Here is a 26,440-nt window from a genome sequence, read left to right on the forward strand (position 1 = left end):
AATTATTATTATTATTATTATTGTTGTTATTATTATTATTATTATTATTATTATTATTATTATTATTATTATTATTATTATTATTATTGGATTTTTTAGTGTGTGTGTATGCATACATTCAATCTTAGCCTCTGATTGTTGCATAATTATAATTTTTAAGTCCACCAATTTATAGTCACAGTATTTCTTAGTAAGTATTGTACAGATTTACATAATAAGGAATCATGAAAAGCATATGTGTGATTTATTTTATTTTATTTTATACATTCACCTTCAATAATCAACGTGTATTATAAGTAGATGGGACACGCATGTATATATTAATCTTTAATGGCACCAACTTTCCTTACGTGGATACTTTCAATAGACTGTAGTTGAGGTTATTGAGGTTTACAAGATTCTAGTAACAGTTTAACAGGCTCTGGTGAAAATTATTGGGGTTTGCAAGATTCTAGTATGAGTTAAACAGGTTCTAGTGAAAGTTATTTGGGTTTTCAAGATTTTAGTATGAGTTAAACAGGTTCTAGTGAAAGTTATTTGGGTTTCCAAGATTCTAATATGAGCTAAACAGGCTCTAGTGAAAGTTATTTGGGTTTTCAAGATTCTAGTATGAGTTAAACAGGTTCTAGTGAAAGTTATTTGGGTTTTCAAGATTCTAATATGAGCTAAACAGGCTCTAGTGAAAGTTATTGGGGTTTTCAATATTCTAGTATCAGTTAAACAATATCTAATAAAAGTTGTCGAACCTTTCAAGATTCACATAAAAAAAAAGTGTTTAACAGTCGCAATTGAAAGTTATTGGTGTCTTAAAGATTATTTCCTTGATTCAGGAGATTATTCAACAAGGAATCTGCTATATCAGTGGAACAGACGCAGTGTGTGTGTGTGTGTGTGTGTGTGTGTGTTTGAATAATTTGAGTAACTGGTAACTTACGACACATTATGCGTATCTTATCTCATTGGGGTACTATCAGTAAGAGGGCAAGAGTACAACAATAACTCTTACGTAGAAGTGGATTTAACTCTGTGTGTGCCTGTATTTGTGTATGGTTGTAATGATTCTCTCTCTCTCTCTCTCTCTCTCTCTCTTGTTGCTTCTCGATTATTCCTGTTTTTTTTTTTATGTAGGCCGCGTCCTCAAAATGGTCTGCTTCTGCTGAAGGTGATATGTAGGAAATATAATCCATTTACCAGCGTCTTTCCGTGGACTGAAACCTCTGCCACTCAACTGACTCTCCAGATTTTGAAACACTTCTGCGCCGCACCTCCACACGCTTCAAAAGACTACGCAGGTTTTTGAGGGTGTGTTTACGGTCCTAGTGACAGATTAACATGATTTTTGCATTATTAACACTTGAGAACCCGGCTTATCATCTCTGTGGCCTTGGAAAATAGGGTGAGAGAAATGAGCGTTTTTTTTTTTCTCTCAGTATACGGGCCTGCCACTCACTGCCTACAGTCCCACCCACCCATCTCCACTCACCCATCCATCATCCCACCCACACCCACCAAATCATCCACTTACCAACCCATCGACAGCACACTGACCTATCCATCCACAACTACAACTACTAACCCATCCATCCACTGTCCACTGACCTTCCACCAACATACTCACTCATTCATAATCACCCACCTAACCACTTATTCATCTATCCAACCATTTACTTACCTGCACCAAACCCACCCTCCACATCTCATCCACATACGCTATCAACCACACCTTCCACCTTGCCCTCCACTCACCCAGCCATTCAGTGATCCACCGATTTAACAGTCTATCCACCCATCTAAATATCCGTTCACACACCACTTCATCCACCCAACTATAAAATTATCCATTCACTTACCCAGTCTACCCACGCATCCATCTATCCATCCACACAACAGTTCACCCAACCACCCATTCATACATATACGACCCACACATCTACTTACCATCTCCCCAGTGCGAACGTTTGCCATTATCCCCAGTCTTAGCAGCCAATCGGATATTTCATGACGGGCGCGCAGTTGATCATCAAAAATGCGCCACTTTTCCTCTCAAATAACACATTTCAGACTCGCTAGGACCGCTTCGTGAATACTGGCCCAGGAATGGATTGATTGTTGATTTATGAATTTGTGTGGATCGATAGGTGGATACGTGAATGGGTGAGTGGGTGAACTGATATGTGGATGGATAATTGGCTGGGGGTATAGATCAGTGAGTAAATGGATGTATAACTCAATGGGTGTGTATAGAGGGATATGTGGAGAAATAGAGTGGATGGATGGATTGATATGTGGATTTAAGGGTGAGTGAGTGGATGATTGGATAAGTGGATGGATGGATGGATGGATGAATGGGTTGTAAGTGTGTGGTTGAATAAGCGTGAATAGTTGTATAGATAGGTGAGTGGTTATGTGTCTGGATGGGTGGGTGGGTAGGTGGTAAATGGGTGAGTGGATGGGTGGATGAATGGATAGATCGAGAGGAATCAGTGGTTGGATGGATGGGTGGGGAACTGCATTGGGGTGTGGTTGAGTGATTCTGTGGATGGGTGGACGTGGTTGAGTAAGTAATAGATGAGTCTGAGCCTAGAGACATTTTGGGTACCAGGTGTCTCGAGTATCCATTTCCACTCAGGCCGATCTGCCTTGAAGATCATCTGACCTGAGATCTGCATGACCTGAGTATCATCTGCCCCAGTACGAAGTGACTAGCTCCCTGCGGCCTTCACTATATCTTATAGACTAACCAAACCAAAGGCTCCACCTCTTATATAGCCTCGAGATATCCACACTTTTTTTTCTAGCATTCCATAGTGTTGGCAAACAGGCAACTCAAGCCAGAGACGTGGGCAGAGAAAAGCTGAACACTGACGGTTATCCACATGCGTACCATTGTGTACAAGTAGTGTGTGTGGGAGTGAGAGAGCGTGCGTCTCACCATCAGAGCATCCAGCATCTTTGCAAAAGACCCTCCTAGAAGTGTATCATCCTGCCCGCGTGTTATCGTTGCGTGTGAGGTGAGCTGAGCCTTCAATTTGTGTGGTGTTGTGCCCTAGGAGTTAACCACTCTTTCACAGCTATTTGACTCACCATTATCGGTCATTTAGTTATATTCGCCTGACAACTGATCACTACATGCTGTCTATGGATACTGGAAAATGTTATTTGAGTCCTCTTTTCCTTAAATGTGTCTGTAAAGATTCTGCACAGCGTTTTTAATACTGAAAATCGTTGTTTATCTCCGTGAAACGTGTGCAGTTTCCTCCTACCGTGTCGAGTCATGCCTGCCCAGTCATAACCGGTCATAACCCACTTCTGCGCCGCACCTCTACTTCGTACAAAAGGCGCTATTAGTAGTTGGTGCTATACAGTTTTTAAACGTGCTTTTGTGGTTCTAGTGAAAGATTAATAATATTTCTACATTATCAACAGGAGACACATGCTTGAGAACCTGGCTAATTATCTCTGTGGCCTATGAAAATTAGTCGTGGGAGGAGAGATAAAAGTTTCAGAATACGGACCTAAGTTGTTTTTCCGAGACTGACAGACAGACGGGTTCACCAATACTTCAAAACTACCCTTTTTAAACAGAGCAGGTATGTGCAACCAAGGAACCTTACTCTTTAATTTCCTGTAAATCTATTCATATCCCTCAACACCTCAGCACAGTGTGGTCATAGTGACGAGGGACTTTTTGGCGCTCAGTGCACAAGTGTCCCTTTAAAAATTAATTATGGACGCATCCACACACTTTCTCATTGTGATAACACGTCATTAATACTTGGAGAAATTATCGGGGGTGATATTACTCTTGGTTAAAAGTATATTCTGGTGTATTTATCATCAGTAATCAGTATCAGTGTTGGTGCGGGTAGCCAGTGGTAGGTATAGGCTGGCTGGCTGCTCAGTGTTGCCATGCCCAGGGAAATATAGATATATCTCTGTTGAATATTGGGGGGATGAATATCTTGATTTAATCTAATTACATCTCAAGACACTTATATATACGTATGTATTTAGTAAGCTAGTTCATAACTGAGTAATAGACATAGGTGTAATTCAATAAATTTTCTTGATATGCTCTGATTTCACATGAACTATTTTTCATTAGCTATTTTTCATTAACTAGTTTTCATTGTAACTCACTAATTAATGGAAGTAGATAAGAAAGTGGTTTGCAGTTTATTACAATAAAATTCTCCAGAACTCACTAAGAAAAAAATAATATGATGCAATGAAGGAAATTCTATACACAAGACAAGGCTATGTTAAAGTAAAGTGGGCACAGAAAGAAAGGCAAGGATAGAAATAAAGAGCAGAAGTGTAATAAGAAACCCCTGCATCTATACAGTGATAGTGATATGAACCAAAATCGCCAGCAGATACTGTCCTCGCGGCATCTGGCAACAGTGCGGCTGCTGGTTGATGACGCAATCATAACAACGCCGCTGCCGCCTCGGGAGGGCGGCCGCTGACAGACTGCTGCCCTTCACACTGACTGGCTCACCATGACGGAGGAGGTGGGCGTGGAGGTGGAGCGCCAGCAGGAGAGGTGAGGCCAGGGCACCGTGCTCATTTCAAAAAGAGTAATTGGAGGTGTTATATGTGTGAAATGTTCTTTGTGTGAATTGATGTGAGTGCTTGTCACCTGAGTCCTCCGTGAGAAGCTATCTATAGGTACTTATATAATGCACTGCCCACACTTGTTTGACCTTGGCACGTCCCATCCCGGTGTTTTGTGGGATGGTGAAGTGGTGCTGTGGTTTGGGACTGTTCTGGAATACTGGGATCATTAGAACTGGTGTGCTCTTCATGTTTTCCCTTATAAAGTTAGTGTCTCTCCTTATACATACTTGTAATTTTCATCATATTTCTTTCCAGTTTGATTTACACTGGTTTATGTTTTAATGATTTAGACTTTTTTTTTTTTAACATATGAACCATTAAAAGTTATGTGTTTATGTTTCTCTACAGTAAGTCTTCCTCCACTTTGTGTCTGCTTAAATACTTACATCATGCTTACTTTACCCTCATTTGATCTGTAATACCATTTATTTTGTAGTTCAGGAACTGTCTTAGGTATTGGAACCATTTGAATTACCAAAGTCCCTTCCTTTTTTGTCCTTTCAAGTCTTGTGTCCACTGTTGCTCCACACCTCCTTACATAATGCATCACCTACCTTATCTTACCTTGGCATAATTCATATCAGTGTTAATTCATGCATTAACATATGTTTGGTGGCTTATGGCTCTTCTAGATTGTTGTACTTGATAAATCAGTCACAGCATGGCTTCACGAAGGGAAGTCTTGTCTGACAAACTTGTTAAGTAAGGTGTACGAGGCAGTAGATAATGGTGATAGTTATGATATCTTATATCTGGACTTTAGTAAAGCATTTGACAAGGTACCCCATCAAAGGCTCCTGAGAAAGGTTAGGGCACACGGGATAGATGGGAAGGTGTTAGGCTGGATAGGGTCATGGCTTGGTAACAGGCGACAGAGAGTGGTAATAAACGGCTCGAAATCTGAATGGGGTCATGTAATTAGTGGGGTGCCACAGGGATCAATATTAGGGCCATTGTTATTTCTAATGTATATCAATGACTTGGATAGTGGAATTAGTAGTGATGTTAGTAAATTTGCAGATGACACAAAGATAGGTAGATTAATTAGGTCAGAATCGGATGCCATCGCCTTGCAGGCAGACTTAGATAGAGTGAATGAATGGACGGATAGATGGCAAATGCAATTTAATATCAATAAATGCAAAGTGCTTAGCGTAGGTAGAGGAAACCCACACAATAGGTACACATTAGACAACCAAACTCTGGTAGGTACAGGGTACAAGAAAGATTTAGGAGTTATAGTTAGCTCTGAACTCCGTCTAGGGAAACAATGCATAGAAGCCAGAAACAAGGCAAATAGGGTACTAGGATTCATTTTTAGGAGTGTTAAAAGTAGAAGGCCGGGAGTGATATTAAAGTTATACTTGGTGCTGGTCAGACCTCATCTAGACTACGCGGTGCAGTTCTGGTCCCCACATTACAGGAAAGATATAGGTCTATTAGAATCAGTACAGAGGAGAATGACTAAAAGGATACAGGGGATGAGGAGTATTCCTTACGAGGCGAGGCTGAAGCTGTTAAATTTACATTCTTTAGAGAGACGTAGGTTAAGAGGGGACCTGATAGAAGTCTTTAAGTGGTATAAGGGTTATAACAAGGGAGATGTAAGCAAAATTCTTATGATCAGCAACCAGGGTAGAACAAGAAATAACGGGTTCAAGCTTGAAAAATTTAGGTTTAGGAAGGAGATAGGAAAAAATTGGTTCTCAAATAGAGTGGTAGATGAGTGGAACGGAGTCAGTAATCATGTAGTTAGTGCTAGGACACTAGAGAGCTTTAAGAGAAGATTAGACAAGTTTATGGATGGGGATAGCAGATGGAAATAGGTAGGTGTGTTTCATACAGGGACTGCCACGTGTAAGCCTGGTCGCTTCTTGCAGCTTCCCTTATTTCTTATGTTCTTATGTACCTTCTTGTTTGCTGCTTCATGGCTCTTACAAAAGGTAGGTACTTGTATCTCACCAAAGCTAAGAGAAGAATAGACATATTTTAGGACAGGATTGTGAGGTGGATGTAGGTGCATAAGTGTGTTGGCCTGCTGGCTTTTTTTAAACTTCCTCTGTGTGTGATCTGGTCTCCTTGTAGGTTATGGCTTACATTCTATCAATGCAGTAGCAAAATCATGTCTCACAATGCTATTAATGCTCAGGTTTTGCAAATTATGCACGGACAGCATAATTTGATTTCACATCCTTGACACTTCATTGAATACTGATTGTCTATATCCATATTCATGCAATATACAACATACAACCAGTCACTGTGGCCACTTATATATGAGGACAGGAACACTTCAAACCTTCCCTGCATTGCCACACTGGATCCTGAAGCTGCTGATGAATGATAAGTGGAGTTTTTGTGTGATGTGTGATATAAAAAATCAAATTACTTGGATGTGGATGGGTGAGGGGAATGTTTTCTGAGTGTGTACAGTAAAATGTTGATTTAACACAAGACAGAGTCCATGAGAGTTTGCTTTAATCACTGATTTAACACAAGACAGAATCCATGAGAGTTTGCTTTAATCAGTTTCACACTAAACCAAAATATTGTTTTAATGTAAGGGGTCTTGTGGTAAGAAAACAATGTGCAGAAATTCCAATTTGCCTAAAATCAAATCTATTATTTTAAAATTAATTCTTTATTTTCTTTTAGTTGCCATTTTAAATCTATAATTTTTGATTTTGCATATAATGGATGTTCTGCTATCCAGGAAAAACACTGTCAATGCATCACACAACCAATCACTCTGACTGTCACTGTTACATTACTGCTTAACATACTAAAGTAGATCTCAGTATACATGTGTAGATAAAAACTGTGTTGGCTTGCCTGGGAATATCTTGGAAACACTAAAATTTATGTGGGGTTGGAATAGATTGGCCTTGAGAGGCTTCTGCTGGGAACCAAACATCTGTCAGTCTGTTACCAATCAGGCCAAGTTATGATCTTTTACATAACACTCCATAGTTTATTCAGGAACACCCCACACCTTCCCTGCCTCACTTCTCTTGATCTCAAGACTGTCAATGAAGAGTGGTAGCTTGGGAACACACTGGTATTGTATCGTGTTGGCCATGATTATCCTGTCACTACAAATATTGTATTTAAGGACACAAGGAAAGTCACAAGAAGCCGGTAGACCAACACATGGCATTTCCTGTTTAATACTTACCACACAGCACCTCCCATCTCTACCTATCATCCCTTGAATAATGCCTAATTGACTCCACCTACACTGTCAACCTTCAGATAATATTTTTCACCTGTACTTTTTCTGAGTGTATCTTCTTAATTGCTGATGAAGGGAAGGTTACATCATAGTCTGTACTAGTCACCACTATCTGGACTATCTGCTGAAATAGTGAAAACTCTCCCCCATCATGAGTTGCAGAAAGTCTAATGACTCACCACACCAGCTTTAGAGGGGGGAAGAAAATCAGAGTGACTTTGCAAAACAGCAGCACCAGGGCAGGGCAGCAGAGCTTTTCTCCTCCCTGTTACTCAAACTGTCATGAAAGAGGAGTATCAAGAAACCTTTAGAAATTATCTTAAATTTTTTGGGGATCAGCAGTTGAGTTTTTTTGTCTTGCCCTTGACCAGTTTTCTCAAGATGTAGACATAAATTAGTCTTTATTTATCATTCTGTCTGTCTGTCTGTATCCCAGGCTGATGGCTTCCTTATAAGGGGATAGATAAGAACATTTCATATACCTACATTCACAAGCATTTCATTACTGTGACATGAACTCTCTCTCAAAAAAGGAGCATTTTACACCTACTCCAGAATTAAACTTACCAGGTTTTTAGTATTTTTATATTTATTTATTTATTATTTTAGTTTTTTGGGGTAACAAGTTGAGGAGACACTTTTTTGTCCCTTATTTTTGACCAATTATCTCAACATGTAGCCAAAAAATGTTCGTCCTCATCTATCAATCCATCTTTCTATCTGTATCCCACACTGACATCTCCCTTATAATAGGATAGAGAAGAACACCTACAAACATATGTACATTCACAAGCATTCCCCTTAATCAAGTCTCAGTCCACATTGATAGAGGGAATAAGAGAAAGTTATTGGCAGATTAAAGGAAAGCATCATACTTGCTACAGTGAACTCCATTAACTTCCACTAAAGACTGCTGAAAGGAGGCAAGATAAGAGTGTGAAACGTTTGACAAGGGGATGACAGTGTTTAAAGTCTTATGGGTGCAGAGTACAGGACAGATAAGAGAGGCAGACACTTGAGGTTCCTAAGAGCCATGCAGGTGAAGGACCCACACACTGACAACCACTGTGTATATAACTGGTTGTGCTCAGAAACAGCAGAAGAGAAAGGAGCAGGATAAGAACGAGTTTATGTGAAGAAGAAAGGACAGATCTTGGAGGGACGAGTTACAGAAAATATGAAAAATAAGGAAGAAGGGTTAAACTGCACTTGAAGAAAAGAAAAATGTGGATGAATATAAAGATCTGAAGTGAAGTACAAGAAAAAAGAAGGGAAAGGAAGAGGAAGAGGTAGATATGAAGTAAATGTCTAAAGTAAGATTGACTAAGAAGAATGATCTGAAGTAATGTAGAAGAAAGAAAAGAGGGAAGAAGTTATATAGAAATATTTAAATTGAAGTAGAAACAGGAAAGGAAGAAGCTTTGAATAAGAAGAAAGATCTGAAATAATGTAGAAGAAAAAAAGAGGGAAGAAGTGGATAAAAAGAAATATCTAAAGTGAAGTTGAAGAAAACAGAAAGAACTGAAAATGAAGAAAAGTCTGAAGTGAAGAACAAGGAAGAAGTGATCATAAAAAAAAAAAACATTTAAATTGAGGTAGAAGCAAGGAAGGAAAAATGGCTGAGAAGGAAGCTCCACTATGAAATTAAAAGAACAAATTTAGAACTACAAATCACAAAAGAAAGAAAAAAAGTATAACTAATCAAAGAAAAATATAAAGTGAAAAAAAAAAGCAAATCTAACAAGCAACAAACCACAAAAAAATGCCATCCACACTAGCAACAACAATAATAATCTACTTCACAAGCCTCCTGCTTCTGCACACAAGCCAGGGGGAGCTGCAGGCTGAAGAAGTGAGGCAATGGAAGGCGGCCCTGGCAGCAGCAGCAGACGTCCCAACATACAACCAGTCACTGTGGCCACTTATATATGAGGACAGGAACACTTCGAACCTTCCCTGTGTTGCCACACTGGATCCTGAAGCTGGTGATGAATGATAAGTGGAGTGTGGTAGTTTAGAATCACAGTGGTCCCTCTAGTTCCTTTTTATACAACACTACGTGGTTCATTCAGGAGCACCACACACATCACACACACACTTCTCTAGATCTCAAGATTGCCAGTGAAGAGACATAGCTTGGAAATGCACTGGTATTGTGTCGTATTGGGGATTTAGTGTACAGGGGTGAAAGAAGAGGCATCCAGATTGAAGAGGAATAGTTTGGCTGAAGTGAGAATGAAAAATGATGAGCAGTCTGTCTCGTTAATGTTTCTTGTGGCTGTTTTGTTTTACTCACTGTGGCCTTTAGTTATGATCTTTTATATAACATGACATGATTAATTCAGCAGCATCTCACGCCTTCCTGCCACGCTTTACTAGATCCCAAGGCTGCTGATGAATGATGAGTGAAGAGTGGCTTAGAAACACACCTCATGTATCTCGCTGTCATCCTTTATATAAACTGAACACTACATGGTTAATTCAGGAATGTCACATTGTCTTGTATCCCTCACAGTGACAGGTTATTTCAGAATGGATTACATATGCTCTTACAAATTCTTTCCTTTTTATTTACTTATTTATTATTTATTTTATTTTATTGTAATTTTTATTTATTTTTTTTATTACTGAACTTAAACCAACATTTTCATCCCTCCTGACAACTAAAAATACACCTTTTGTGGTCATTTAATCAACTGAAATGGCAGAAATAAATATCTACTCCTAAGTCTCATTTAACCAGTATATAACCTAACAGATCTCCCCTTCCTCCTCCTCCTCCTCCTCCTCCTCCTCCTCCTCCTCCTCCTCCTCCTCCTCCTCCTCCTCTTAAGCCATACACTTATTTAACCAGTAGATATTCATGAACACTCATCACATGCCACTATATAAGCTAACACATCTTCCCGTCCTACTCTCCCAACACCTTCTCTTAACCCTTTGACTCATTTACATTTTTTTAATCACTAATCACTCTGAGACATCTTTACTTGTTCTACAGCTACCTCCAATCTTTAAACTGAGTAGAAATTGCAAAATCTATTCTTTTCATCTCCTTCTTTCTTGTAGATGCTTATAAGGACCTCATTCATTACTTATGGTGTTAATTTTTTTGTGTTGCAGTGCAATTGTTAAGTTTTCCATTAATTTAATCATTATCAGTGCACACCATTGCATAAGCTAACCCATCCTCCCTTCTTGCTCTTTTTACACCTATTCTCAAGTCCTACATTCATTTAACCAGTTGAGGCTCATACACATTATCAGCACACCATTGAATAAACTAATAGGTCCTTCTTTTTTTCCTTGCACCTCCCACAACGACACCAGCTGGTTCGGGAGCTGGCTGCGATGGTGTCCAACATCCCTCAGCATGCTGCGAGAGGCGGAGAAGGTGCTGCTGTCCAGTGAGTGTTGCTGTGGGGGCTGTGCTGCGAGAGGGAGAGTAATAGCAATAAGGGAAATACAGTAAAGCCTCTTTCGTTTGAATCTGTATAATTGGAATTTCAGATAGAGGCCACCATGTGTTGTGTTAGGAAAAATAGGAATGTTAAATGCAATGCAGTAAACTCTCTAATTTGAACCTTTATAGTTGGAATTTAAGATAGAGGATGTCATGTGTGATTACAGTATTATTACAAGGAACTGAAGTACATATGAGTAAAGAAAAGGAAGCTTGCAACACAACAAAGCATGGACAAAACAGTACAATGTAACACAATCTTAATTTGGTTTGCATCTTTAGATTCACCAGTCATTCTACAATTATGAACATTTTAATTTGGTTGAGTGGTCTTTCTACAACTATAATACAATTTGAATTAGGTTTACATCATTTGGTTAAGCATTATTTCGTATACTACAACACATTTCCTTGATCTCTAATTCAACCACCCATATCTGAGAGCATAGCATATCCTCAGCAGCACCAGTAAGGAGGAGGACAGCAAAACACACAGTAACCAGCACCTTTTAAAATTTTCTTTTGAGACTGTCATCTCAGTGGGCCCCTCTCTCTCTCTCTCTCTCTCTCTCTCTCTCTCTCTCTCTCTCTCTCTCTCTCTCTCTCTCTCTCTCTCTCTCTCTCTCTCTCTCTCTCTCTCTCTCTCTCTCTCTCTCTCTCTCTCTCTCTCTCTCTCTCTCTCTCTCTCTCTCTCTCTCTCTCTCTCTCTCTAGGTCAGTGCCCGTGTTACATTAAAAAATATATATATAACAATTTCATGGTCTTTAATCTAACTCAAAAGAACACAAAACTTGAAAACTCACTAACTAAAAAACAAAACAAAACTAACTAAAAAACACTAGTAACAAAACAAAAATAAACAAAGCAACACTAACAAGGACCAAAACAAACCATAATTAACACCTTCACCCCCACCCCCCATCCCCCACCCCACCCCTGCAGACCTGAAGAGCAGCTACACAGGGCGGTACGTGAGTGTGGGGTGTGTGGTGGGGGGCAAGGAGTCGCACGTGTGGACCCTGAGCTTCAACGAGGACTCTGACAACATCCCGCTGGTGCTGCTTCATGGGTTTGGCTCTGGCGTGGGGCTGTGGTGTCTCAACTTTGACTCCTTCGCTGCCCACCGCCCCGTCTATGCCCTCGATATCCTGGGTGAGTGACCGTGAGTCCTTCTTCCTTGTACAGTACTTCCCAAAACTGTCTTTAATCTTTTGACTTTTATTTGGTACATCTTTCCTTAGTTACTGATCACTCTGAGATATCTTTACTTATTCTACAACTGGCTCCAATCTTGAAAGTGGCTAAAAATTGCAAACTCTATTATTTTTAATTTCTTTCTTCCTTATAGATACTTATAAAGATTTCATGCATTACTTCAGGTGCTGTTAATTCTTTTGTATCACAGTGAAAGGGTTTAATATTGGAAGTCTGCATTCTGACCCAATAGACAATATTACTTGGTACGTTTGGTGATTATGGTGGCAACAGTTGGCAGCCCTGCTCACTAGGGATGGCTATTGTGTATTATTGCCTGGGAAATAGATTTGCATATCAGCATCATGTTAAGCCACACATCTCAACCTTACAGGACCAGGCATCAGGCTTCATAGTGTTCATTGTGCCACAGTTCACACCTCACTTGGAAGAGAGTTTTGGGAGCTGCTGTATAATTAAATGGATACACACACATGCACACACAGGAAAGGCTGAGGAAAAGAGAACAGGCACCATGATAAGGAAATTTGTGCCTTCAGGGTCCTAGATGAGTCTTTCTTCTTCCTTGTACAAATGAAGGAATACACACACACACACACACACACACACACACACACACACACACACACACACACACACACACAGCAAAGGTTGGGAAGAAAGAGAACAGGCACCATGAAGAGAAGGAAATTTGTGCCTTTGATATCCTCAGTGATTCCTTTTGTTTCTTCCATGTTCAAATTAATGATACACACACACACACACACACACACACACACACACACACACACACACACACACACACACACACACACACACACACACACACACACACACACACACACACACACACACACACACACACACACACAAGAAGAAAACAAGAACAGAGAAATTATAGAGCCCCCCACAAAAAAAAAAAAAAAAAATATATATATATATATATATATATATATATATATATATATATATATATATATATATATATATATATATATATATATATATATATATATATATATATATATATATATATATATATATATATATATATAAACAATTCAGACAAGACTTTACTAAAACACAATTAACCCCAAACCACCTTCCTCTGTTTCCCCCACTTGAAGGTTTTGGCCGCAGCTCCCGTCCAGCCTTCACCAAGGACCCACTGGAGGCCGAGAGGGAGTTCATTATGTCCATCGATGGCTGGCGGGAGAAGGTTGGCCTAGAGAAGTTCATCCTCCTTGGTCACTCTTTTGGGGGGTTCCTTGCTGCAGCCTACGCCATTAAGCACCCTGAGAGGTACACTGTTAAGCTGATCAGTGTGTATAGTGTTTGAATGTTGAGTTGGTAATTGAGTGGAATGGAATAGACTGCAATCAGGTATTCTTTTTCATCACCTTCTTGTAGTTAATGGTGAATCATGAGGATTTTAAGCTATTAAGCACCCTGAGAGGTACACTGCTAAGCTCATCAGTGTGCATAGTGTTTAGATGTTGAGTCAGTGGAATGGAATAGACTCGGGTAGACTCATTAATCAGGTAGTTAGTGGTAAATCGTGAGGGAGTTTTAAGCTATCAGGCAGCCTGAGAGGTACACGGTTTGATCTTTCTATTGTTTTGGATGTTTAGTTAGTTTCAAATTGAGTGGTAAATAAATGGAATAGACTCAGTAATCAGGTAGTTAATGGTGAATCATGAAGGAGTTTTAACCCTTTGACTGCCATTTGGTACACCTTTCCCTAATCACCAGTCACTCTGAGACATCTTTACTTGTTCTACAGCCACATCCAATCTTTGAACTGGAAAGGAATTGCAAAATGTATTCTTTTCATAGATAACTTACTCCTAGATGCTTTTAAAGACTTAACACATTGCTTCTGGTGCTGCTAATTTTTTGGTGTTGCAGTGATAGAGTTAAGCCATCAAGTATCTTGAGAGGTACAGTGATGACCAAAAGTGTTGTAACCTGACACACTGTGCTTGGCATCTTCCTTCAGTCTGACATCCTCTGATCTTGGAACCTTTCACTTCTCAGGTTTTGTGAGGCAACAGGCAGCACATCAGAGGACTTACAGTTGAGATGATACAGTTAGATTAGTGGAAAAGAATTTGGCTTGTGAACAAACTTTATGACTGTACCTTGGGAAACTGATAGGTTTTGCTTCTGCTTCAGATGTTTAGTGATGATGGGAAGTCAGATCTGTAGGACACCATACAGAGAACACAGTCTCACTATGAAGGGGCAGGGGTGAATTAGTGTGTGTTGTTGTGCCTTGCTGTGGATGTGTGTGTGGGCAGCTGTGCTAGATCTAAACTTAAGGTGACTGTCCTTTTCCACCAGTGGCTGACAGGGCTAAGTGTGTGAATGATGTATTTACCTAGTTGTATAGTACAGGGTCCGAGCCAAAGCTCAATTAGTCCTGTCTCCATACCCGAATTTGTCCAATTTCTCTTTAAACATGTGCACACTCTTTGCCGCAACCACCTCTTCTTTTAAGTTATTCCATATTTCAACCGTTCGATGCGGAAAGCTGTATTTCTTAATATCTCCCAAACAATGACTCTTCTTTAATTTCTTCATATGTCCCCTTGTACGTCTATCTCCTTCCTCCACTTTTACAACTAGGTCATCTCTGTCTATCTTCTCCATGCCATTTACTAATTTGAACATTGTTATCAGGTCTCCTCTTTCCCTTTGTGTGCGTGTGTGTGTGTGTGGTACCTTGTTTGGGCCACCTCTTGTAGGATCATTGTTCTGGTATATAGATAAGTAGATTTTTATACCTTTAGTCAAACTACATGACCCCTGAAAAAAAATTAATAAATGAAAAAAACAGATAATACAACTCTTTACATCCCTGTCCCTCCCTCCCACCACAGGGTTGAACACCTGGTGCTGGCTGACCCCTGGGGCTTCCCGGAGCGCCCGCTGGATGTGGGTGACCGTTACAAGTTTCCCCTGTGGGTGAAGGCGGTGGCTGCCATTCTGCGGCCCTTCAACCCTCTCTCTGTCATCCGCACAGCTGGGCCATTTGGTGTGTGTGTGTGTGTGTGTGTGTGTGTGTGTGTGTGTGTGTGTTAGTAGAGGAAGAGGAAAGGAAGAGAATGAGAAGGGAAAGGAAGAGGAGATCAGAGAAAAGAAAAGAAGAGAAACAGAGATGGAGGTAAAAAAGAAAGGGGATGGATAGGAAAAGGAAAGGAAAAGAAAGAAGAGGAAGGAAGAATAAATGAAATACAGAGAAAAGAAAGAAAGGCAAAAAGAGAGGAATGGAATGGAAGGAAAAGCAATGGGAAAGGAAGGAAGGGCAGAATGAAAATGGGGATAAAGGAAAAGAAGAGCAGAGGAAGAGGAGGAGAGAAAAAGAGAGGAGGGAAGGGGAGGGAAAGGAAAGAGGGTTTTATAGGTTAGTCTGTCTGTCTGTGTGTGTGTGTGTGTGTGTGTGTGTGTGTGTGTGTGTGTGTGTGTGTGTGTGTGTGTGTGTGTGTGTGTGTTCTTGCTCTAAGGGGTGAGTGTCTGTGCGTGTTTTGTTGTATATGTGTGTGTGCATGTGTGTGTGGTATTAGTTATTGTTTTTGAGGGGTGTAATTTCAAAGGTGTTTTTAGTTAGTCTTTTTTCTGGTCATTCATTTATTCTGTTAGTTATTTAATGAGTCAGTTAATAATTATTTTGTCATTCATTTTCTAAAACCACCTTAAAGGGATGGACATGATATGGTTTTTCTGAGTAAAATTCAATTACATTTTAAAAAGTGATAACAATTAAAAACGGACCTCAACACTATAATTACCCACAAACTCCTGCCCTACACATTCCCTCGGTGTATCTCAGGATCTTGTAACACTCTATCCAGGTCCGAACATACTGAAGAAGGCTCGGCCAGATCTGATCCGCAAGTTTTCTGGGATGGTTAGAGATGCTGAGGAGGTGATCCCCAACTACCTGTACCACTGCAATGCCCAGGACCCCAGGTGAGAGAGAGAGAGAGAGAGAGAGAGAGAGAGAGAGAGAGAGAGAGAGAGAGAGAGAGAGAGAGAGAGAGACAGAGAGAGAGACAGAGAGAGAGAGAGAGAGAGAGAGAGAGAGAGAGAGAGAGAGAGAGAGAGAGAGAGAGAGAGAGAGAAAGAATATGGCAGCTGGAATATATCTCTTAAGTAAAGTTTTTGGAGTTTACATTGATAAAGGCAAGAAAAATTTACTCTGCTCTTGATATATTTGTTAATTAGTCAGTTAGTTATGTATTTCTTTGTGTTATTGTAATCTTATTAATCTGCATTACACCCATCCATCCATTCATCCATTCATCCATTTATCTATTCACTACTGTACTCTAAACCTACATCACAAAATTTTATCAAACTTAAGAATTGTTTAGTTTGGTGAATTTTTTTTTAGCTGTATCATACCATTAGTTTTATTATTTATTTTTCTATTATATATTGTTTTTATCATAAGTAGCTATCTCTTTTTATTTTCACTTGTTTTAGTAGTAATTGTAATAGTAGTAGTAGTGGTAGTTTGTCTATTTCTCATATATATTCAAATCCATCACTCCCTGGACATACACTGCAGCCTGAGAACTACTCCCTATAGACAAACCATTATAAAACTTACCTCATTCATGCATATATCTCAACACATCTTAGTTATCCAATAATCCTCTCATCCATTCATCCATCTATTCTCAACACACATTAGTCACCTGCCATGATGATTGAAAGTGAGTCAAAAAGATAGATTTTTTGTGTTTGATATCCTTGCTGCTTTCCATGTATGATTAAACAGATACAGACATTAGTTACCATTCATTCATCTGTCTATTATAGTTATCCATTCACTCATTCACCCATCCATCCATCCATCCATCTATCTATCTATCTATTTATTTATCTATCTATTTATCTATCTGTTCCCAACATGCCTAAGTTACCCATTCATCCATCCATTAATCCTTTCATTCATTCATCAGTCAATTGTAAACACACCTTAGTTATCCATTCACCGATTCATCCATCCATCCATCTATCCTCCACACACCTAAGTTACCCACTCACTCATTCACCCATTCATCCATCCATCTGCAACACAACTAACCCATTCACCCACTCATCCATCTACACTCTAACCTAACCCTCCCGACTTGCAGTGGAGAGTCGGCCTTCCACACGCTGATGTCAGGGTTCGGATGGGCCAAGTACCCGATGATCCAACGCATGGACTCACTGAGGAAGGGGCTACCCATCACTCTCATCTATGGCGCCCGCTCCTGGGTGGACCATGACCCGGGCTTCCAGATCAAGTACATGCGGAAAGACACCTTTGTGGATGTCCAGGTGAGACTGGCACACCCTCACCTGTGTTAGGGTTGTGTAGTACATTTTATTTTGCGTAAGGAACAATAGCTCTGAAAACTCTCTCTTTCACTGTGACATGCAATGCCTCACAGCACTAGAACCAATGAAATCTTAATAAGGATTGACAAGAAAGAAAAAAAGGAATTAAAGTAATAGATTTAGCAATGTTTTGCCTGTATAATGCTCAGAGATGAGTGTGAAGCAAGAAGAAAGACTCCAGAATGGTTAGTAATTAGAAAAGACTATACCAGCTCACAGGGAAAGTGTTCAAGTGGGTTGTGAACTGTGGCACAATGAACACTATGAAGCTTGCTGCCTGATCCTGTGTTGTGTTGGTGAGTTGGTATGCGTGGCTTGACGTGATGCTGATGTGCCAATCTATTTCCCAGGTCATAATACACAGCAGCCATCCCTAGTGCACAGGGTTGCCAACTGTTGCCACCGTAGTCACCAAACTTGTCAAATAATATCATCCGTTGTGTCAGAATGTAGGCCTCTTTATTTTTCAAAGATAGTTTTGGGAGTTACTGTACATATTTTTGGTGTGTCCTTATACATAGCATAGTAGAATGGTAAAAATAATAGCCTAAAAGTTTGAATATAGGACAGTTATGTATTAAAATTAGTATCATAAAAGTATTTATGTAGTAAACTATGAAAGTACATGTTAAAATTTAAATAAAATATTAGCACCAGTAAACATTTGTTGTGCAGATACATTTTGTGGCTTGGATTTCTTTTTATTTTGCACTTTGTTCTCGAGTTACAACAGAGTTTCATTCTTATGCCACGTTGTAGACCGATTTCTAGTGAAAGTTGGAAGTAGACACCTACAATATGGCGCTCACCTGTGCTGATGCTATTGTACAGTTGAGTCAACATGTAGCCCCTTCACTGTGATACAAAGCAATCAACTCCGCCAGAACCAATGCTTGAGATATTTATAAGCATCAATGAGAAAAAAGGGGATTAAAAAGAATAGCATTTTCAATTTCTACTCAGTTTAAAGACTGGAGATGGCTGTAGAACATTTGTCTCAGAGTGGTTAGTAATTAAGGAAATATCTAACAGATAATAGTCAAAGGGGTAGGACATAAAAACATAACTACTGTACCTGTAAAAAAAAAAAACACGCACACACACATGGAGGACATACAGTTGATAAAAGATAAAGAAATAAATCACCAACAAAAAAAAAATCAACAAAGAGGAAACTACAGAGACAAGCACCTTATCCCACTTGTCTTTTCCCGCAGGTGATCCAGGGTGCAGGCCACCACGTTTACGCTGACAAGGCCCGGGCATTCAACTCCATCGTCAACAACATCGGCCACCACTCGGACAATGGCACGCTGCCCCTGCTAGCCCCAGACTCTGAGGAGCCTGACAGGGAGGTGAGCAGCCGGGACGTGGCAGTGACGCTCTCCAGCATGATGAACGTGCGGAATGACAACACGCGGGACGACCCTGTTGTCACGACGGAGGTGAATGGTGTGGAGGACGAGGTGGATTAGTAGCAGCCGTAGTAGTAGTTGTGGTGGTAGAAGTGTGTGTGTGTGTGTGTGTGTGTGTGTGTGTGTGTGTGTGTGTGTGTGTGTGTGTGTGTGTGTGTGTGTGTGTGTGTGTGTGTGTGTGTGTGTGTGTGTGTGTGTGTGTTTTATCTGTAATGCAAAACTGCTGCTGTAACAATCATGATCATTCAGTGCACATATCAAGGATGGCTACACAAGAAGCAGTACACATCTTTGTAGTGAGGCGCAGCACGGCCATGGGTGAAGAGGTAGGGAGGCAGCCTGTGATGTCAGGAGATACAGCCAAGCAGGGGCTAACCTCCAGATTTCTAACCTAACCCTGGATGCTTTGGCCTTGAAAAAGGAGGTGTTTGTAATGAAGTAGGCTGTGTAACAAGTAGCCTAATGAGATTAAGGCAATGGTATCATGTCTAAATAGCACCATTGCTTCAGGCATTTCAAGCCTAACACTGCATATTGTTACCCTGAAAAGAAGATGCCTTAGAAAATAATAGACTGAGTAATGAAGAATTTAATGAAATGAAAATTAACTTGATGAGATGAAGGCCCTGGTATATAGAGCCTTACCTTCAGATATTTCAAGCCTAACCCTGGGTATTGTTGCTCTAAAAAAAGTTTATAATGAAATAGTAGACTGTAATAAAAGATAACATTCAGAAACTCAGCTATACTTGACATGGCTCCAGGTGTTTCCAGTAGCCAGAAACACTCATTGGTAGAGGTGCTGGTGACAGACAGACATGCACTGGTAGAAATGTGGCTGACAGATTATTCAGTCACCACCCATAGCAAACACCCAATCTCATATTCAGATCTTGCAATGGCACTGTCCACTGTGGGCCTGGGGTATTCACTACTGGCGATGACTATACATGGATGAGGTGTTGCTGACAGACTAACACCCACTGACAAAGATGCAGCTGACAGACTGTGTACACGTGAAGCTGCCTTGGACGTCAGTAAGGAAGCAGCCTCCTCCTTGCACTGAATCCACACGACACGTTACTTGCCATTTAGCTATTTTACATTTAGCAGACTCAATGGAAAATTATTCACAGGTACAAATTAGCCTTTTGAATGGTAGAGACTGCATTAGCTCTCCTGCGACTGACCGACTGACTCACACTGCCACACTGAGGTCATATAGAGCCGAGTGAGTCATTGCTGTAGTAAAATCACAGCCGAGTTTTTAATTTTTAATGTAGTGGATGCAGGAATTGGGAGGAGAAGGAGGATCATTATGCACATGTCATGACCTGGAGAATTTATTTTAGCCATAGGCAAATGCAAAGCTGAGGGCCACTTTTTATACCATGCATTTTTGAAGGAACCCATGTAGAATATAGAACTAGATGCATTGCTGTGCTGTAGATTTGTAGTGGATTTCATTTGTGTGTGTGTGTGTGTGTGTGTGTGTGTGTGTGTGTGTGTGTGTGTGTGTGTGTGTGTGAGCCAGAGAACTACTTTTATATCTTTACTATAATGCCAGTGTAGCTTTTAAGCAATTCTGTAGTAATCATGTTTATGCGTAGTGTTTTAGCTTTAATCTAATTCCCAAGGCATACAAAGGAAGCAGAGTTACCAAGTTTGAATCCTCTCAAAGACTCAATTACTGGAGGGCATTTCTGGACTAAATCTAATACCTCTTAACCAAACGTTGGTTATTCATCACTCAAACGGACTGTATTCACAAATGTTTCAGTGTCTTATCTTGCCTACTTTTAACAGGCTCTAGTGGAAGTTGTTAGGGTTTTCAAGGCTGTTTCCATGATTCAAGGGATAGTTTAAGAGGCTCTACTGGAAGTTATCAAGGTTTTCAAGGCTGTTTTCATGACTGAAGGGATAGTTTAAGAGGTGCTAATAAAAGTTGTTAGGGTTATGAAGGGTGCTTTCATGATTCAAGGGATAGTTTAAGAGGCTTTAGTAAAAGTCATCAGGGTTTTTTGGTGTTCTCATGAGTTGAGGTAGTTTAAGAGGCTCTAGTAAAAGTTATCAGGGTTTTCAAGGTTCTTTTCATGATTTAAGGGATAGTTTAACAGGCTCTTGTGGGAGTTATTAGGGTTTTTGAAGGTGTCATGAATCAGTGGATAGTCTAAGAGGTTCTAGTAAAAGTTATCAGGGTTTTCAAGGTTCTTTCCATGATTCAAGGGATAGTTCAGGAAGCTCTAGTGGAAGTTAGGGTTTTTGAAGGCATTTTCATGATTCTAGTGTTAGTTCAGCAGGCTTTTGTAAAAATTAATAAGGTTTTCAAGGATGTCTTTATGATCCTTGTATGGCTCAACAAAGATTCTTTATCATCAGTGGGAAGAACATATAGGAGAAAGTGCATCTGATCATTGTTCTCTATAAGTGGTATAGAATCCTTGTTATAACCACCACAAAGATCATAAAAAAAAAAAAAAAACAATCTTTGGAACTCCAGTAAATTCCACAACAACCTGCTGGAAGTAATCAAGGCAAGATGCTGAAATGTTTAAGAATGCATTCCAGAGATCCAGGGAAGATGCAAGATATTCCTAGACAAGAATAAAAGATGGTACAGCTTTTCCTCAACCTTAACAAAACGAATAAGTGGAAGTTAAGATCATGATTCTGATGCACCTCTGACTAGAAAAGTGATTTTGTTTAGGTCTTTCAGTGTATGCAGTGTTAGGTTTGCTTACTGAAATTGTCTATTAACTTAAATGACTCCTCAAATGACTCCTCAAGCTCAATGAAATGGATTGGTGCAAGTTAAGACCATAATTTTACTTAAAGCACCACTGGTTTTAGGAAGAGTTTCTCTCTCTCTCTCTCTCTCTCTCTCTCTCTCTCTCTCTCTCTCTCTCTCTCTCTCTCTCTCTCTCTCTCTCTCTCTCTCTCTCTCTCTCTCTCTCTCTCTCTCTCTCTCTCTCTCTCTCTCTCTCTCTCTCTCTCTCTCTCTCTCTCTCTCTCTCTCTCTCTCTCTCTCTCTCTCTCTCTCTCTCTCTCTCTCTCTCTCTCTCTCTCTCTCTCTCTCTCTCTCTCTCTCTCCAGATCTTTCAGTGTATGCAGTGTTATATTTGCTACCTGAAATTGTCTAGTAGCTCAAATGACTGATATGTTGTCCCCTCAAGCTTAAAAATGGATTAGTGCAAGTTAAGATCACAATTCTCAAAGGCACTGATTATAGAAGGCATGATTGATTAATTCAGATATTTCAGTGTAATGTTTCCTCACAAAAATTGTCTAGCAACTCAAATGACTGATATTCTCTCCTCAACTTAATAAAAGAGATTGGTACAAAGTAAGGCCATAATTCTGAAAGGTGTGAACTGTGGAAGATGTAATCAAGTAATTCAGATCTTCCAGCGTACAGGTGTCCTCAAGTCATGACAGTTTCATTCTTATGCCACATCATAAGCCTAAGCACCTGCAGTTTGTGACTCACCTATACCATCCAGTACTGTGACATCATAAGCTAGGACATAAAAACATAACTACTGTACCTCTACAAAAAAAAACATGTAATAATAATAATAATAATAATAATAATAATAATAATAATGATGATGGTGATGATGATGATGATGATGATGATGATAATAATAATAAGATAATAAAATAAATCAGTAACCAAAAAAAGATCAGGAAAGGGGAATGTACAAGGACAAGACAAGCACTGCCATCATCGTAACCAAACATCGGAAATTGAGGCTTATAAATATCTCAATGTATTTAGTGTTATGTTTGTTTGCTGGAATTGTGGAGTTACTGAAATGAAGGAACAAACATTGTAGAGTCAATAACAGTCAGTCAGAGGGTTTAGGTGGCTATGAAAGTGCCAATTTAAGAGGAAATGAAGCAAGAGGAAGTGTTTAAGTGTTGGGTTAGGTTGAAGTGAAAAATGACCATGAAAAGAGTTTGAAATGCATGAAAATGTTGTGAGAAAGAAAGACTGATATTTTTTCTTTCCTCTTTAATTTTTTTTCTTTAATTTCTGTTTGTGTTGTACTTTTTTTTTCTTTTTTTTTTTCTTGTTATTAATGGTTTTGTTGATATTATTTATTTATCTATTTGTTATTTATTTTCTCTTAGTTTTTATTTTTAAGCTGTTTAGTGATTTTTATTTTTAAGCTATTTAGTGATTGTTTCTTCTTCTTCATCCTTCTTCTGCCTTTCATATTGTTTGTTTTGTGTTAAGTTGTGACATCTATTTTCTACATTGTCTTTCTGCCATTTCTTCAGTGTCCTTTTAATTTGTGTATATTTTGTATTTTGTGTACTGGTTTGATGTCTTTATATTACTTATTACTTCATTTTTGCATTCACCTATTTATGGTATTTATTCCTTATGATGTTCTGGTCAAGATTGAGATTTTATTTAGATAGATAAATAGGCAGAGTTTTGGTGTGTGTGTGTGTGTGTAATTCAGGAAGATAAAGATGCAAGTAAGGTAATGTTATTGTAGCATTGGAATCCATACCATATCTGTCTTGTCACTGTTTTTCCTCAGGTTTTATCAGATGTTTGCCACAAGTTTTATTATCATAATTGTTGATGTGATAAGTGTAATAGTTTATACTGAATTATATATAGGCTTAAGATTATTATGTTAAGTTTGAGTGTGGGGTTAAGAAAAAGGTATTGGCTGTATCTTGACTGCCTGTTATTATATGTGTATTCTAAAATGTGTTAATTAGGTTAGTATTTCATTAAGGGGAAAAGTGTGGATTTTTTTTTTTATTTATTTTCATTTTTATTTTTTTAAGTAATTGAGAAAAGGAGTGAAGTTTGATAGAGCTGCTCAAGAAATAATATAGAAGTTGATCTCTCTTTGTCTTCTTCTTCTTCTTCTTCTTGCATCCTGCTTTCTTTATATTTATCTTTCTTTTGTAGCTTTTATTTGTCTTTTTCCTCCACATATCCTCTTTACTGTCATGCAGCAATCATCTTTTTTTTTTTGTCTTATATTTCCTTTCCTATATACATATCCTGTACTCTCTCTCTCTCTCTCTCTCTCTCTCTCTCTCTCTCTCTCTCTCTCTCTCTCTCTCTCTCTCTCTCTCTCTCTCTCTCTCTCTCTCTCTCTCTCTCTCTCTCTCTCTCTCTCTCTCTCTCTCTCTCTCTCTCTCTCTCTCTCTGGTAGGTTTATTTATTTATTTTTTTTACCTATAACGAGAGAGAGAGAGAGAGAGAGAGAGAGAGAGAGAGAGAGAGATTATGGTAATGAAATATATAAAAGTGTTAATTACAGATTGAAGTAATGAAAAGTGTGTTAAGTATAGGGAACAGTGAATGTAACCAGTGTGTGAATAAGTGGGGACTAAATTGTAAGTAATGAGTCAGTCAAAGTGGAACAGTGATATAAGTAGTGACTAAAGTTATTTGTTAAGTAAGGGATATGTTAAGTAGGAAGTGAAGTTAAAAGAAAAAAGTTAGTAAGTTTGTTAAATAGTTCAGTGATATAAGTAAGGTAGGGTTGTAAAGTACTAATTTGTTAAGTAAGAAAGCTGCAAGGTAAGAGTGTTAGTGGCATCTGATGTAAAAGTGAAAAAAAAAAAAAAAATGTGATAAGTTTGTAAAGTAGGAAAGTGACATAAGTAAGGCAGAATTGTAAAGTAATTTATGAAGTAAGAAAGCTGTAGGATGGAAATGGCAAGTGGGAAATGAAGTAAAGAAAAAGAAAATTATTAAATGAGGAAATAATATAAGTAATGAAGGTGATATTTTTGTTAAGTTTATTTGAGATTTAAGTGAGAGAGATTGTTAAGCAATTAGTGTGTTATGTAAGAGAACTGTGACTGTAAAACTACCTAATTATTAATGTATGGAATGTTATAACAAGTATCATATGATTAAACAAAGAACAACAAAGCAGCAAAGTATGACAATTTGCCATGAGGGTATGAAGGTATTGTAACTCATATGCATGTGTGTGTGTGTGAATGTATTTTATATGGAGACTTTTTATCACATAGAATAAAGGAAATTCCATTGTAATTTTTCTGCCAATTTAATTCCCCCCCCTCTCTCTCTCTCTCTCTCTCTCTCTCTCTCTCTCTCTCTCTCTCTCTCTCTCTCTCTCTCAATTTTTGGCAATAAAAACTGTTTACATACCATATTAAATGTTCTATATGTTTATTGGGGCTTTTGAGGGTGTTTTCATGAATGTAATGACAATTTAGCAATAATTTTACACTAAGGCTCTCGTGGAAGTAACAAGTTTTTCAAGGGTGTTTTCATTATTCTAGTGCTATTTTGACAAAAGCTTCACACTTTAACAGGCTTCGGTAGAAATTAGGGATTTTCAGAGTTTTTTTTCATGACTGGTGATAGTTTATTAAGGATTCTACATTTTAATAAACTAGTGGACATTTTCAAAAGTGTTTCCATTATTTTAGAGGTATATAAGTTAAACTGGATGCACTTGACAGCCTCAACAGAATAATATTAATGTTTACATGTATTTTTCATGATTCTTTAGAGTTTAACACAAGATTCTATATCATTAGAGAGAGAGAGAGAGAGAGAGAGAGAGAGAGAGAGAGAGAGAGAGAGAGAGAATACATTTTCAAAGTTTTTCCATGATTATAGGGATAGTTAAACAAGAGCTCTACATTTTTTATCAGCCTCTACAGGAAATCATTTGGATTTTCAAGGATTTTCATGATTCTATAAAATAGTTTAAAAAGGTTATTCTGCATCATTACTGAAAAAAAAATATTTCAAGTGTGTCCATGATTATACTCAGGATTTTGCATTTTTGAGAATCTACAGAGAATTGTTTGGATTTTCAAGGATTTATCGTTATTCTATTGATAGTTTAGCATAAATTTTGTATGATTAGTGAAAATTTTTTTTTTCGAATGTGTTCATGATTATACCTTGGGATAAACAAGGATTTTACATTTTGACAGGTTAGGTTTTTCAAGGATTTTTCATGCTTCTATAGTGTAACAAGGATTCTGCATTATATATACATATATATATATATATATATATATATATATATATATATATATATATATATATATATATATATATATATATATATATATATA

At 38.6% G+C, this 26,440-nt stretch overlaps 1 protein-coding gene across 4 annotated transcripts in view; it reads left to right on the plus strand.

The window, feature by feature from the left end:
* The window catches only part of LOC135113159 ((Lyso)-N-acylphosphatidylethanolamine lipase-like), a 27,529-nt gene extending 2,150 nt beyond the window's left edge, over positions 1-25,379 (plus strand). Inside the window, exons 1-10 of one of the 4 annotated variants that reach the window (XM_064028249.1) lie at positions 2,848-3,011; positions 3,427-3,590; positions 4,377-4,546; positions 11,183-11,259; positions 12,258-12,467; positions 13,658-13,832; positions 15,413-15,567; positions 16,385-16,502; positions 17,678-17,864; positions 19,142-25,379. In XM_064028249.1, coding sequence (XP_063884319.1) covers positions 4,503-4,546; positions 11,183-11,259; positions 12,258-12,467; positions 13,658-13,832; positions 15,413-15,567; positions 16,385-16,502; positions 17,678-17,864; positions 19,142-19,399 — 1,224 coding nt within the window. In that variant the 5' untranslated portion in view covers positions 2,848-3,011; positions 3,427-3,590; positions 4,377-4,502 and the 3' untranslated portion in view covers positions 19,400-25,379. Of the gene's footprint in view, positions 1-2,847; positions 3,012-3,426; positions 3,591-4,373; positions 4,547-11,182; positions 11,260-12,257; positions 12,468-13,657; positions 13,833-15,412; positions 15,568-16,384; positions 16,503-17,677; positions 17,865-19,141 lie in introns of those variants that run through there. The other 3 variants (XM_064028247.1, XM_064028250.1, XM_064028246.1) reach the window with 3 other exon arrangements.
* The last annotated feature ends 1,061 nt before the right edge of the window (positions 25,380-26,440 follow it).

The sequence above is a fragment of the Scylla paramamosain genome, chromosome 25, assembly GCF_035594125.1.
Source record: "Scylla paramamosain isolate STU-SP2022 chromosome 25, ASM3559412v1, whole genome shotgun sequence".
Taxonomy (NCBI): domain Eukaryota; kingdom Metazoa; phylum Arthropoda; class Malacostraca; order Decapoda; family Portunidae; genus Scylla; species Scylla paramamosain.